Source organism: Alosa sapidissima, chromosome 12, assembly GCF_018492685.1.
Source record: "Alosa sapidissima isolate fAloSap1 chromosome 12, fAloSap1.pri, whole genome shotgun sequence".
Classification (NCBI taxonomy): domain Eukaryota; kingdom Metazoa; phylum Chordata; class Actinopteri; order Clupeiformes; family Clupeidae; genus Alosa; species Alosa sapidissima.
The window spans coordinates 8442326-8458110 of NC_055968.1; the positions used below are offsets into that span (position 1 = coordinate 8442326).

A 15785-nucleotide genomic window follows, 5' to 3' on the forward strand; every position below is an offset into this window, starting at 1 on the left:
AGCCATAGAAAGAGAGAGTTGCGACACTCTTTGATGCAATCAAAAGTTCCAAAAAAACTGTGCGGAATGGTTGTATCACAGGAGGATGGATGTATTTGTGGATGCTGGAGGGCGTAATCTAGTAACTCACTGACTACTGACCAAGTGATTGGCCGTTTTCAATTCCAAAACTCCCACGCGCTGGCATCTTTTTCCACAGTCTCTAATGGGAGTGTCGCCACTCTGTTATCTCTATGCTCTGCGTTGACCCATCCATCGCCTTAACACATAATCCAGCTGAGAAAGTCATTTCTCCAGGGCCATTGAACTGTTCAATGCCTCACTTAAGGGAAGAGGAGAGATAGACTTCTCTGCATAGTCTGTCTGCCTCTTCACCCCCTCCATGTTTGGTACTGTCTGTCCACTAGCCACTTGTACCACTTTCTTTATGCCTCACTGTTTGCGTGCTATATTAGCACATATGCATACTGTTTTTAGAATTGATTTAGATTAAGTGTTAGTTAGTATAATTTGTATTTTTGTAATTTGTATTTTAGTATATTTTTATATATTGTATTAAGTGTTAGTATAATTTGTATTTTAGTATATTTAGCATATTCTTTATCTTCTACCGTCCTTACTGCTTAGTTGTGTTTTTATATTATATACTTTAATTACTCTTTCTGCTGTTAAAGAATGTGTTTGTGTTGTATGTATGCTGCTGAGACCTTGAATTTCCCCTGGGGATCAATAAAGTATCTATCTATCTAATCAGAAGGTCTAGCCCACCGTGACACACTAGCATCCATTTTTACACACTGAGTGAGGCAAACACATTTGTTCTTTTTCTTTGTAGAGAATGGTTTTGTGGAAACATTCCAGATTGTTCTTTTTTAACTGTTATCTACCACTCTGCGTTGACCCATGTATCACCCATGTATCACCTCTTAATCCGCACTGTGACACACTAGCATCTATGTTTACACACCAAGATTGTTAGTTAACACTAACACACTTTGGTCATTTGGGTGAGTTGGCATTGGTAAACATGCACCATGATCCTGTGGTTATCTTGTATTGAATGTAGTTCAATACAAGAAAACCACCAAGTTACCCTTAGTCTTTTATTAGACTGTAGCTTGAAATGTTCCTCACTTGAAAGTCGCTTTACTTAAAAGCACCAATTAAATTAATATTATGTAAATGTCTAAGATCCCCAGGGCTGGACGTTGTCTGCCATACTCACGCTGTCGGACACATCTCCACTCTTCCAGCCCTTCAGCTGCATTTTGGCCATGGGAACCTGGAGCTCTGTCTCAAGGATCTGTTTGATTTCACCTGCAGACACAGAGGTGGGCACAGGATTAATACTCACATGAAACACCACACAAAGAACTCCACTCGCCAGCACTAGATGTTTTATTATTATTATTATTATTATTATTATTATTATTATTATTATTATTATTATTATTATTAAAATGTTGCGTAAACTTTCATCAACTTTGATCAAAACAATATAAAAACTACAAGCATCGACTACTTTTTTTTATTTCAAACCTAACAACCACAAAAACAGATGTGAAGCCCTCCAGAAGTTTAAGGTTTCAACAGAAGATGGCGGTAGGGGATTAACAAGCCCAGTGACATTTACTCAGATTGAATCACTGAAGATGTGCTTCCTTGTCATTTCCTGGAACATTATTAACTGGTTGAGAGTGGGGCTGAGTATATTTAGTGGATGTGATAATGCTGCATCTGAATGTGTGAAATATAATATTTTGGTATTGTAAGTTCAGCCAAGGGCAATGTGTTTGCAGCCAAATAATGTCCTTCACATTCATAAACACACAAGTAAAATGTACACAAGTACAAATGTCATGAAAGCACACACACCCTTGCTAAAAGTGTGTGAGAAAAACCAGTGATCAAGAAATACAGTGCAACCAGAAAGTTCAGACCCTTTCAAGTTTTCCACATTTTGTCCTTCTGTAAGCTTCGCTCATCTTCACAAAGGACTCTGGATCTCTCTAATAACTTGCTTTCAGACCTACGCGTAGGTCCGCATATTCTGCGGATGTCAAGCGGTTGGGCCATTTGGAATTCTGAACTTAGCCGGCTGTTACACTACTCCCCTCCTAGTATTTCCGACAGCTATTATGTAAAGAGCTCGTGTCTGAACGAAGCGAAGAACATGCTGTTCATGTGCGTCGGTGTCGTTCACACATATGACCACATAATGTCAGCATCTTAGCATCATATCTAAATTGGCTTGGCTCTGGCTGAGCTGTAGGCCTCCTGTTCTTGTATCCTTCTCCAGATCGGTCTTCACACAACCCTACAAACAATTCTCTCGACCTCGTGGCTTGCTTTTCACCATCATTTTTCACCTGTGAGACCTTACACAGACAGATGTGTGCCTCTCCTAATAATGTGTAATGAATTAATTTAGGCACAGGTGGACTCCAATCAAGTTGTAGGAGCATCTCAAGGACCATTGATAGAAGTAGGATACACCAGAGCTCAATTGCAAGTATCATAAAGGTCTAAATTATGTAACATTATGTAAGACGTAACAATGCAGCATGAATCGGCTAAAAAAAAAAAAAGATACACGTGTGAAAAATACAGCCAGTTGAGAAAGAAATGAATTATGTGGCAACTACGTTGGCCAAAAATAAATTAATTTATAAATTAATTAATTAATAAATAACTAAATAAATACATACATACATACATAAATAACAACTTCATAGCTCTTTATTGTACCACAGACAAAGAGTAGCCTATAGAAGTAACCTACCTTACACCCTCTCCTTGCCCCTGTCCTTTAACTGTTACGCCCCTCAGCATGCACATTTAATCTAAACATTCGCAACTGTGCAAGCAAGGACTCTCGTTGCTAAATTGGTATTAAATCTGGTTAGCATTATTAGCAAGCTGCGCAAATGCGGTCAAAACTATTACAGTCAAGTTGACTGCTAAATTCTCATCTTAATCCCAATGTAAATGGACAAGTCTTTTCCCAGACTCAAAAGGGCCTGTCCCAAGAAAAAGTATCAGTTTGAAACTTACACACATGGGGAAACTGAGCAGTCCATCTCCAACCAGTAGACTATGATGAGGTAGCCCATTCACCTACTTTGTTTACAATAATGTAGCTTGATAGCAACATTACCTAGGCTATAATATCTGTATATGTGTGAAGACGAAGACGACGAAGCTACATAGCTCAATATGCCCCTCTAACTAACATAATTTCTGCGGGAAATACTGACTTCAGCTTATTCAACTAAAAAAATCGTGAGAAAATTGCATTGTGAACTTAAAAGGTACTCTAAGCGAACATTTTTTGTCACATACAGCAAACATCCACCGACCATTCGCTAGCTGCCTGTGTCCTGAATACACTGTAAAAAAACGCGGCCTCTGTGGAAAGCCCCGGCTCAAAAAACGGCAACAAAAACAACTTGGTCCAGCCTGGACCATAAAAACATAAACTGTTACATCCCTAGTCTGAATACTTATGTAAATGGGATATTTCAGTCTTTTATTTTTTATACTTTTCATATTTTCGTGGAGTATAGGAGCCTTGTTTGTAGATTGATGAGGGGGGAAAAAACTGAACCCATTGATGAGTTTGAAACATAACAAAATGTGAAAAACTTGAGTCTGAAAACTTTCCAGTTCTACTTGTATGTAATTTCTCTTTCCATTTAGGTCTCCTTCGCTAACCATAACTGGACTCCGTTTCAGTTCAGATTCTTAGAAAACTGAAGATCAGCCAGCTGAAGATCAAACTGGGTGCACACGACCACAGTTATCTGTGGGCGTCAGAATCCGACCAGATAAACACTTCTAAGTAACTTCAGCACTCATGCAACCAACACTGGAACCTCTGCAGGTGATGCACATAATCACTTGCCCCCAATGAGCAAATGCTAAACAAGATCCTTACTACATGCCATGCAAAGGGGGAAAACTTAATTAAATGACACAAAACTAACTAAAAGACACGAAACAACTGATTGGGTATCAATTTAAATTGCAAGTACTGTATCAATACAAAGGAGAGAGGCATCCTTGGAATGGTAATTAACACCAGCCACCAGCCAAATGCTGGCAAAATATGAAAGTGGCTGGTAGATTTCAGATACAAAGTAATAATTTAATATTGAGTGGCTGGTGAATTAGACCAGAAATCTGCCAGTGGCTGGTAGATGTACATTTACAAAATGTACCACTCCGCTTCCTTGAGAATCTTATTTCACACAATCCTTCTAACCAACAGCGCCTCATTGTAGTCCACTCACACGCTGCTCGAGCAGAGCGCTGGATGAATCACTCTTCATAGAAAGCTAGGAAGGCACGCGCAAACGTGCACACTTTCTGCTGTGGCTTCCCACTGCCTACCTACCTAGAATTGTCAGGGCCAAAACAACAACACAATTGCTAACGGTTCTCAGAAGCCCGATAGCTGAGCGTTTGGCAGCGCTGCACTCCATCACGGAGCTTGGCAACCGCGTCCGCGGGAACGTGACCACCGCGTCGTACACACGACTACCGCTCACAGGAAATTAACTCTACTGTTGGCAGGAAATAAAACCACATATCGAGACTCACTGGCGGGGTCATGACAAAAAAAGAAAAGATAGATTTCATATCACTGAAATAAACAGGTTATACGCGGTACCTCAAGGCCTGACTCAGGCTGACACCCATTTCCCTGTAAATCAGATCAAGACAATGTATGTGGCTTCATCTGTATCAAACCAGCAAGCTTGCACAAAACGCAGACACGTTCTATTCATGACCGTCTCAATCTGACAAATATTAGGCTCTACAGATGTCAGTATTAATTTTCTTTGAGCCATGAAATCATACAATGGTATTATTACAGCTTTATGTGCAGCACCATACAAGAGAGTGGGATTGCAAATACCCACAATTTCCCAACTATTAACTAAGGTTTAATTATTGAGTTTGCAAACTTTCTTCAGCTATGAGGTTAATGCACAGGGCTATACATGGGAACGCATTTATTTTCTTCACTCTTCTTTATGATTAAAGCACAGACTCCTCCCTCTTCTCTACGATAAAATCACAATCAGACTCATTTCTTTTCTTCACTCATCTTTATGATAAAAGCACAATCAGACTCTGATTCATTGGGCTATTGGGCACTGCAGTTAATACACAGGTGCAGTTAATGTATGGTTTCGTTTTTTTTTTTTTATTTATCCGAGTTAAGAGTGTCCTTCTTGATTTAACCCTGTATACACTTTTGAACGGTCCCCTGGGAGGGAATGAGCTAATTTGCACGATTAGGTTTGTAAATAAGGACAAACCAACTTCTGCTTTTGAGTCTGTTTTTCTGGGGTTTACGACTGCAAATCAGGGTGCCAACCCAACCAACACCAAGGCTAAGAAGGCTTCTTTAGCTTTTCTCAAGCACGTCGGATTCACACATCGTGTTTAGACTCCTGCAGCTACATGGCCCAGGATTCAACCTGTCAACTGTCAGAGGGCCACATGGGAAAAGAACCTCTCCAACAGGCTAGCACATTGTGAGAGGGTGACTGAGTGAGAGAGGGGCTGAATGCGTTCAGCATAGTGTGCTTACGTGTGTGTGTGTGTATGCATGTGATCTTGATAGAGCTGAATATATTTCTGTGTGTTTGTGTACATGTGTATTTATTAGCTTCAGAGTGTACGTGTGTATTCATAGTACATTTTGCTTGTGTCCTGTCTGTGCATGTGTGCATGTACATTTATGCGTGAGTGAGTATGTGTGTGTGCATGTATGTCCGAGTTTACATACTCTCTGTGTGTGTGTGTGTGTGTGTGTGTGTGTGTGTGTGTGTGTGTGTGTGTGTGTGTGCGTGTGTGTGTGTGTGGGCGTGTGTGTTCTGCTCTCCTCACCCACTGAACTGGCGTCCTCGAGCACCACCTCAACTGTGCGTTGCCGGTAGTCCACCCGGAAGTGGAGCATGCGTGGCTGCCGCTCCACAATGTGCCGTGACGGCAGCACCGGGCAGAAGGCCGAGCCCGCCGTGGGAGGGGAGGACGAGGAGGAAGAGGACGAGGCGGGGGCCGCCGGAGCAGCTCCTGCTCCGGCCGTCGCTGACGCAGCCTCCGCTGCCGCTGCCGCCGCCGCCACAGTGGCCGCCTGACTGTGGGGCCCGTAGGGGCTGGTCTGGGAGCCCTCGCTAGAGTAGTTACTGCAGGAGAATAGAACACAGAACACAGTTCAATAGAACACAGAACACAGTTCAATAGAACTGAACGTCAGCATTCCACAGCACAATGGCATCTCTTGGCAGCCCTGAGTAACAGAAAACACATAAAAGAGAGTGTTATGGGTGCAAGTGAATCAATCTTACTATTACTCATTACTACAAAGACGGCATGTAGCAAAAACAAAGCAAACATGTGGTAGTGGTATACTGAGCATGGAATGATCTCAGAAAGAACCTAAATACTGCTCATAGAAATTCAAATAGCGTACAGTGGACAGGTATTGATTGACAGACAGTCAGTGATGAAACAGCTTAACATCAGTGTAATGACAAAATGACACATAATGATCTATAATGATAACACATGATGACTCCATATACTTCATAACAGACACTGCAATGTTAGAAATGGTTAGTTTAGAAAGTATTTTGCTTCTTCTAATACAGTACATGGCTTTTGTTTGTGTGAGGGGCATCGCATGCAGATGAAAGCTTTGAAGGATGCTCAGTAACATGAGGACAGAGAGAGAGGGGGCTTGTGGTTGAATGAATGGGACAGAGGCTGCACAAATCATCATAAGGCGAAAAAAACAGCACCAACACAGGCGCCACTGTGCCCAAACAAAGGCGGCCATTGACATACACACACGGCACCAGGGTCTCATGTTCGGAGCGCGGCGCAATCTGCACCCAAAACATTTGTTCCCCCTGCAATAATGTGATGCCGCCACATTTGAGAGTGTCAACGACTGCTCATTGAATTCAACCACAACTACCTCGTGAAAAGAACATGGAGGCCTTGTGTATACATGCACTTCTCTGACAAGAAAATCACAGGGGCACAGTCCGCTGACAAAGGAAAAACTGTACGTTCAATATTGAATAATTTCACTGAGGTGAATATTATCAACCCACTGAAAGAGTTCTTATGGATGGGCTAAGGGAGAAATGGAAAGAAAGAGAGTGGTATAGCTCTGTCTCTCACTTGCTCACTCAGAATGCTAGGGAGAGAGTGAAAGAACAAGCGAGAAACAGATAGAGAGAGCGAGCGCGAGAGAGAGCGCTAGAGAGAGAGAGAGAGAGAGAGAGAGAGAGAGAGAGACAGCGCTAGGGAGAGGGAGAAGGGGGGGCAGAGAGAGAGAGAGATACCAGAATTCTAGAGAGAGAGAGAGAGAGAGAGAGAGAGAGAGAGAGAGAGAGAGAGAGAGAGAGAGAGAGAGAGAGAGAGAGAGAGAGAGAGAGAGAGAGAGAGAGAGAGAGAGAGAGAGAGAGAGAGAGAGAGAGATCAGAATGCTAGGGAGAAGGAGAGGGGAAAGGAAAGGGAGAGAGACAGTGTTGGAGAGGGGCAGACCCAAAAAGGGAGAGAAACAGAGGCAACACCCCATTCTGAGGCAGCAACAAGGCTGACTCGACAGCAATGCAAACAGTTTCAGAGTCAGTGTACACAGGCTTTTACACTCGGGATAATACGGGCCCAGCCCAACAGACGGCCAATTGTCTGTCGCACAGAAAATCACTGTCACTCTCTCTCACTCACTCGCTCTCCTTCCCATTTCTTCTGATCTCTCTCTCTCGCTCTCTCTACCTCTCTCTCCTACCAGCAATACAAAACGGCTTTTTCTAAAACGGCTTTTTCTCGGCTTTTCTCCCGCTCTCTCCACGTCTGATGGCTGAATTCCCTCGAGCCCCCGTCCCCGTGCGGAGCAGACTGGAGCAGAGTGGAGCTGAGCGGCGCAGCAGTAAATAATGTCTTTTCTCTGGGCAGGCCGGGACAAAGAGGCTTCTCTTCTCCTCGGGGGGTCAGCACATATCGCACTGGGACAGGGAGCAGGGTGCCAGTGCACCACACAAAGAACGTATTTATCCCACCTTATTAGAATACCAAAAGGTTAAAGACGTTAGGCTCTGGGGGCATGCAGGAAATCGTTATCCAGGGGGGAAAAAAACAATGGGAAAAAAAATCTTCAGAGAGAGAGAGAGAGAAAGAGAGCGAGAACAAGAGAGGGAGAAAGAACGAGAGAGAGAGACATGATAACTCCAATTGTACTCATGGCCATTACTTTGATCAGTAAGCCCAATTCTCTGGCACAAACACTGAAGTTAGGCAGAGGACAGGACAGCACAGCTATGGAATGAGGAAGTATTTGACAAAAAAATGGAATGAGGAAATTTGAAATAGTTTAAGTGTGTACTTTAATACACGGCAATTAGTGATATGTGATACTTCCGACAATGGTACCATACATTTACATCAACTGGTAACAAAACCATACGATTCCTACTATAGCTACAGATATAAATTATGAGAAGTGTGGTCCATAAGGCATTTATAGTTTATGATAAGACTTGCCCCAAGTAATCCCACACTAACCATTAAACACTTTCAGACAAACCACAAACACATTAAGCAGAATTAAGCTCTTATATTCTCCTAACCTGGACAGAACCTGGCAGAAGTTTATGACAAGGCAAAGTTACTACGTCTTTAGCTACATGCAAGCTACAAAGTTACTACGTCTTTAGCCCCCCCCCCCCCCCCCCCCCCCCCCCCCCCCCCCCCAACTACATACTACATGCAATTCCACCCTTTACATCTAGATGTCACTCTACCCTAATGTACAGTCAAATGAACCACTAGGGAGATTCAAGAAGCACAGAGGAGACAAGGAGAGCAGGGGCGGGGCGAGGAGATGAGGAGTAATTGAGAGGAGAGGACAGGAGAGGAGAAGAGAGGAGTGAGGAGAGGAGGGGAGAAAAGGAGAGGAGAAAAGAGGAGAAGAGAGGAGTGAGGAGAGGAGGGGGAGAAAAGGAAAGGAGAAGAGAGAGGCAAGGAGATGAGAGAAGAGGAGAAGAAAGAAGAGAAGAGGGCAAGGAGAGGAGGAAAAGATAGGAAACGAGTCTAGAAGAGAGGAGGAGAGGGGAAGCGAGGAGAGGAGAAGAGAGGCAAGGAGAGGAGAGGAGAGGACAGGAGAGAAGATAAGGAGAGAGGAGAGGAAGAGAGGCCAGGCGACGAGAGGAGAGGAGATGAGGAGGAAAAGAGAAGAGGAGGGGAGAGGAAAGAGGCGGGGAGGCCTCCAGCTGGCTGGTGCCACCTCAAAAGGGGCCCTTCACAGTAAGAGATGCCATCCTACGGGCGCAGGCTGGTGCCAGACGCTGGCGCTAAATGGGCTGGCTGGAGGTCACCGTGCCAGGGCCCATTCATAATTATGTGCCTTTAAGAGGGAAAAAAAACCCACACACAAAAACAAAAACACAGAAAAAGAAAGAGGGGAAGAAAAAAGAAAAACAAGTCTTCACACACGCTGAAAAAAAAAGAAGAAAATAAACCGTTGAACAGTGTCCTCGGGTTCTGAATATATTTGTTCTTGAGCTCAGAGTATTCATGAATGGTGACCGTTGGAGAGGGGGGCGAAAGAGAGAGTGCAAGAGAGAGAGAGAGCAAAGGAGAACAAGAGAGAGAGAGAGCAAGAGAAGGAAAGGGAGAGAGAAAGAGATACGTGGCTGTGGACACAATGCCACACTGAGTTCTTTTACTCTGTAACAGTCCTCGACTCCTGTTATTATGGCTGAGTTCAACAGGCCTGTGTTTCTACCCACAGTGCCGAGCTCTAACTTGGCTGCCGTAAACGCAAGCCCACGATGAGCGTTTAAGGCTCGGTGCCGCCCCGCGACGCCAGCTTCTATTCACAATGGGCAACTGACCTCAGGGCCCCCAAATTGTGCCACAGTCTCAGCAAAAACACAGAACCCTACACAAAAACGGCCATCACAATCAAACAAGTAAGGAAACCAGTTTTGACTCAGCATCAGCAGTGGGAGCCTGTTGGCTTCAGAAGTGTGTGTGTGTGTGTGTGTGTGTGTGTGTGTGTGTGTGTGTGCGCACGCGCATCTTTAAACATATTAAACCACACACTTCCCAGTGCAGATTCAGTTTTGTCTGTTTTCGGTCGTTTACTTTTCTTTTTTTTCTACAGAACTGAGGAAACTGTGGTGACAGACATAAAATGGGATTTAAAAAGGGCACGTTATATATAGACTACAACTTGGTGCTTGCGTTGTATTGGTGCATGTCTGTGGGCCTTGCTTAACCAAAAAGAACATCTGTACATCAGGGTCTCAAAAAAGGTTGTTCCCTTCAATTAACGAGGGCATCAAGAAACTGATTGTTCGATTTCCTGTTGGCTCTGCGGCGAGATCTTTCGTGGAGTAATTACCCGCCACTTCCTCGGGGAAATGAGCAGAGAAAACATTAATGTCTTGCTCTGATGATCCCGCCCATGATTGCTTCCTAAACTGCTGCCGGATCGGCTTCTTTCTGACATCAAACATCTCCAACGTGAAAGTGCTTCTGTTATCCAGCCATCAACACCCACAGGCCTAGCGATGGCTGCGTGTTTAAAGTGCAGTGAAATATCTTTTTGTTTTAGAAGCCCACAGACAGAAACTGACAGCGTCTGCTACAGCTGGACTCTATTATGGTAGAAAAAGCCGTTTGCTGCTGTAATGAAAACGAATGTTTTTCTAAGTGGAGACCCGTTGTGTTTTCTTTCTTTTTTACAAAAAAAAAGAACCCTGAGAACCCAAAGAACTGCCCCTTTTTTGGCTTTTAACAGGACTTTTTCTTCAGACTCAAAATTGAGTTGCGATGTCACCTTTTTTTTTTTTTTTTCAGGGTGTAACGGCACTTCTGTGTGCTAGCTTTGGCCGGCCTGCCTCAGTTAACGTGCGAGACCGCTGAGGAGCGCTCACCTTCCCTCACAAAAAACACACACACTGGCACGCGTGTCCATGTCAGAACACCACCACTCCTGCAGCACCCCTGTCAAGTGGCATTAGTCCCTGCAAGACTGAAAACAAAATCTGGCCAACACAACAGGGGGGTGCGAGGAGAGCTCAGCATTACTTCGTATTTATGCAGAGATTACCTTTGTAGGATCCCATTTTCTTGTGGTATAACTCCGTTGATGGCTGCCTGCGAAAACAGAAGCAGAAACGGGTTGAGGGGGACGTTAGAGGGATTGAGAGAGAAACACACAAAAAAGCTGCAGAGAGGTGAACGATTCAGACGCCGTCGAGCCGTTTTTTTGTTTTTGTTTTTTTTCCCCCCTGGGAGCTAGCCAGAACCCTAGAATGCCACACATGCAGATAGACAGAGAAAAACAGCACAACACTGCTTTAGTTTGCTGTCTGCCTCTCTGGAGGACACTATACACTTTGCTGTTTAACAAACTTATCACTTTGACCATGAACAAAGAAAAAGAGCTTAAGGCTACTGAAGCATAGGCCTTTAGATTGTCTCCTTCTCTTGACCGCTCTCAAAGAAGCCGGCCAGTGAAAGAAAAAGAGACATTCTGAGGACGTTACTGAGGATGATTGGAAAAGACTGCGCTTCATAATGTTGGGAAATATGAGGCTACATTTTATCGAGACACCCGTCCCAGAATTCATGTTTTAAGCCAGGTATAGTTTTTGTCATATCTGAAATAATAATGTTTTGTCAGAAATATGCAAACTGAAACTTTGCCGTAGCCACTTGACGGTGTTTTGCTCTGCTTTAACCTCTTTCCTGGCATGCAGAGCAGACCTACACACTTTTGAACAGAAACAAAGGCTCGTCTTAGAGATCGTTACTGGCACACAACCTTCTCTAATCCCGTTCAACATTACACTAGGAAATAAAGACTGTTCCAAAAAGTTTGAATATTTGGAAGTTTTTAATTATTTGGTACCATAATTACATAAATAAAAATAAGCCATGCCATAATTATTTAAGGATGCCATTGAGAGATCAATCGAGGACTGAGATTAGCTTTGTTATTCCACAAAGACAGTTTTATAGCAGCCCTGAAATGACACTGCCCGTCATGTAATGTTGTATGCTGGTGTCATTATTCAAAGCCAATCCTCTGGAACCCCCTGCCTAACCTGAACCTGTTTGCTCTACACATGTCAGAATAAAGGGAAGAGTCTAGAGGTTCTATTGTGCCGATTCCGCTTTTAAAGAGCATGCCTAAAAGAGATTTTGTTGTGTGCCCATGTCGAAAACTCCAGCTCATTTCCCACTTGGGTTTGTGGAGCACCACGCACCACTGGCAAAATGTTATCTTCTGGAAGCAGATGAAGGTTGAGGTAGATACACTGGCACGGATTCTTCTGCTAAGCGCACAGATGGATTGAAATTTGCCCAGGTGCAGGGGTAGGGGCCTCTGTAACTACGGAGGGGGGGCTGGTATAAGATGGGCTGACGTCTGCATTTTGCACTCTTCCCCCACTTCCCCCATCCCTTCTACACACACAGGGACCCTTTTGTTGATGGCGCTCGAACAGGCTCCCAGCACTGCAGAAGAACAGCAAGTCATGACATTTGCAGGTGTGCCTGCCTGAGCAGAGCAGTGCATATATATGCGGGGCTTGCTTGCTTGCTTTGAATGCCTGCCAGCAAGACAACAGCTCAAAACTACATTTAGTTCATCGTCTCCCTCTCCAGTGAAGAGGGAGAACTACTCTCTGCAGGAGAAAATGGGAGAACTGGGTGCAAAACAAGCTTTTTACACATCCTGCACTTGAAACGCAATATAAGTATAAGTTTATATACTGTTTTGATCCCGTGATGGAAATTTGGTCTCTGCATTTATCCCAATCCGTGAATTAGTGAAACACACTCAGCACACAGTGAGGTGAAGCACACACTAATCACGGCGCAGTGAACTGCCTGCAACAACAGCGGCGCTCAGGGAGCAGTGAGGGATTAGGTGCCTTGCTAGGGCAAGGGCACTTCAGCCGTGCCTACTGGTCGGGGTTCGAACCGGCAACCCTCTGCACAAGTCCGAAGTGCTAACCAGTAGGCCACGGCTGCCCCATCTGTCAGAAAACATTAAAATATATCCATCAATATATGAATTCGTATAAGTAGGAATGAATATAAATTCGTATAAGTAGGAATGAATGAGCATGAATTGAGTGAGTATACTAAAAGTGAGTAAGTCAGTATGCTTGGGATTGAGAATGATAGAGTAAGTGAGTATGAATAAATGAGTGTGAGTAAGAGAGTATAATAAGTGGGTATGATTGAGAATACTAGCTAGAGCATGTGAAACCTTGAGTTAGTATGAATAAGTGCTGATAGGTGTAATTCAAAGACGCAGTCAAGGATTTTATACGATTTCAAGCCCATAACATTTTTTGCCGCATTTAGCAATCACCTCCTCAGAACTGCTAGCTGCCCATTCCGTGATTACACTGTAAAAACATGGTTTCTGTAGGCAGCCTACTCTCTGAAAGTGGGGGCAGCCTGCTCGGAATTTCTCTGGGACTACTGAGGGTAGGGGTGAGCTGCCTCTCTGGGACTACTGAAGGTAGGGGTGAGCTGCGTCTCTGGGACTACTGAAGGTAGGGGTGAGCTGCGTCTCTGGGACTACTGAAGGTAGGGGTGAGCTGCCTCTCTGGGACTACTGAAGGTAGGGGTGAGCTGCCCCTCTGGTGTGTTTTGTTTGGTCCTCGGTTAAAACACTTTTAATATACACAAACAAACGCGACTTCCTGCGAAATCCCTTACTGCGCCTTTAAAAATGAGGATCAGAGGGGGTCAGAGTGTCAGAGAGGAGAAAAGGGGAATAGAGAGAAGAATCTATGGAAATAGAGAGTGTGAAACACAGATAAGAGAGATTCACTTGAAAATGAAAAAAGAAAGAAAGAAAATAAAGAGGGAGAGATGGGAGAAAAGAGCAAGAGAGAGAATGTGGAGAGAAAAAGGGTAAGTGTGGGGAGTGTGGCGCACTTCGATTACTTAGACCCCATTATTATCAATACAACCCCACAAACCAGCGTCCAACTCTGCGGTCACCCTCGCTGGTGTGCGGGACTGTATTGACAATAATGGGGTCTAAGTAATCGACCCCATGTGGAAAGCACCGCACTCACATTGGCACCGGTCTCCGCAACGCTAAAAGGTGCTTTTGAAGTAGCTGCCGCCCTCAACAGAACACAGGTGCAAGCTAGCTTGATTGCCCAATTATGTCACAATGTGTCATGGTAAGTATAGGAGTGCATTTTTATTGTTTTTTAATTAATGACTCCAAAAGTACAAATTGCACAAAAATTGAAAGTACATAGCTCCAGTGTCCTTTAAGGATTAAGACCTTTATCTATGTGACATTTTGAACAAACATTCTACATTATGTGGGTCATGTTCCCTTAAATGCAGAAAAATCCTAGACGACAAAGATAAAGACAAAGAAGACGATGACGAAAATGAAGATAACAGTAGGCCTACTGTGCACTGCTTTGCATGATATGTAATAAGTGGCTCTGAGGATGCAAGTGACGCAGTGAGCAGTGAAGCTGTTACTTACTTTCCCATCAACACTCGGAATATGTACCATGACTTATAAGTCATTTATAACTCACACTGTATATTTCCGTGATTTTATTTTATTTAGCTAAAATGGGTCAATATAAAGATGGTGCGAGAATATTTTTCCCCATCTTTCCCTATATCACATGTAAATTAAAGTAGTGGATAGGCCTGGTGCTACTTCCTACAGGCACCAGAACACACAGAGGGTGTTCGGCTTCAAGATGATCTCCAGTGAAATGAGTGCTTATGGCTTACTGGCCATGCATGGATACTTAAATACATTTGGCAAGATACCTGATATATACTTCTTTGACCATAATCAACACAACTAAGCAATTTAAGTATGAAGCATAAAAAATAGACTACTAAAACTGGTTTGCACTACAGTATGTGCTGGTTTGCGCAGTAGAGCCATGTCAGCTTTCAGTTTCTTTTAGTCACAAGTAACTGAAAAGCTTGCACTGGCAGAACCGTAAAGCATCAGGAATCCAGATGAAATTTTGCAATAAAAAACAAAAAGAAACACGAATATCAAAATGGTTATGACACAGTCAGCCCTGAAGAGATGTAAACGATACATAAAAGTTTGAGTGTTAACAAGTTCAAACAAGTTTTTGATTAAGATATTGACGAGCAAATCCATCATGACAGACATTACAAAAAAAAAAAAATTCTGTTTGTGACAAGTACTACTTTACAAATTTAGGCTATGGCTTAATATACTTGGCCCTTGCTTGACATTTTTCCAGTAATGCCATAAATATACCGTGACTGATTTGTTCTTACAAAAAAAAGTCCGCAAGCCAACATTTTGTATAGGCCAATATCTGCTTGCAGCTTGGGTTGGCACAGTAAAGATCTAACAAGTATTGCTTAAATTAAAAACCATTATATCATTCTAAACATTAACTTTTATTTTAATGTTAGATGTCAGAGGAACACAATAATTATAAATAACATGTATTACAGAGAAAAATAGTGATTGTCATTTTGGAAAATGCCAACTGTCCCAAAGCAATGCTGAAGTTAAGATATGTGAATGAGTGTGTGTGTGTGTGTGACTATATTCTTGTGTGCACAAACTTGTGTCCACTGCTTCCATAAGACAAGTCTGCAACAACTGAGAAAGGATCCATTGGTGACACCCTAATGCATGTCATGCTTATATGTGCATACATGTGAGTATGTCCGCGCGTGCGTGCAAGTGACTA

The 15785-nt window shown here is 43.3% G+C and overlaps 1 protein-coding gene across 1 annotated transcript in view; it reads right to left on the bottom strand.

The window, feature by feature from the left end:
• The window catches only part of faf1 (Fas (TNFRSF6) associated factor 1), an 86753-nt gene that overhangs the window by 63967 nt on the left and 7001 nt on the right, over positions 1-15785 (bottom strand). Inside the window, exons 3-5 of the mRNA XM_042056993.1 lie at positions 11144-11190; positions 5902-6200; positions 1226-1317 (exon numbers count right to left, since the gene is read on the bottom strand). Of these exons, the coding sequence (XP_041912927.1) occupies positions 1226-1317; positions 5902-6200; positions 11144-11190 (438 nt within the window). The remainder of the gene's footprint in view (positions 1-1225; positions 1318-5901; positions 6201-11143; positions 11191-15785) is intronic.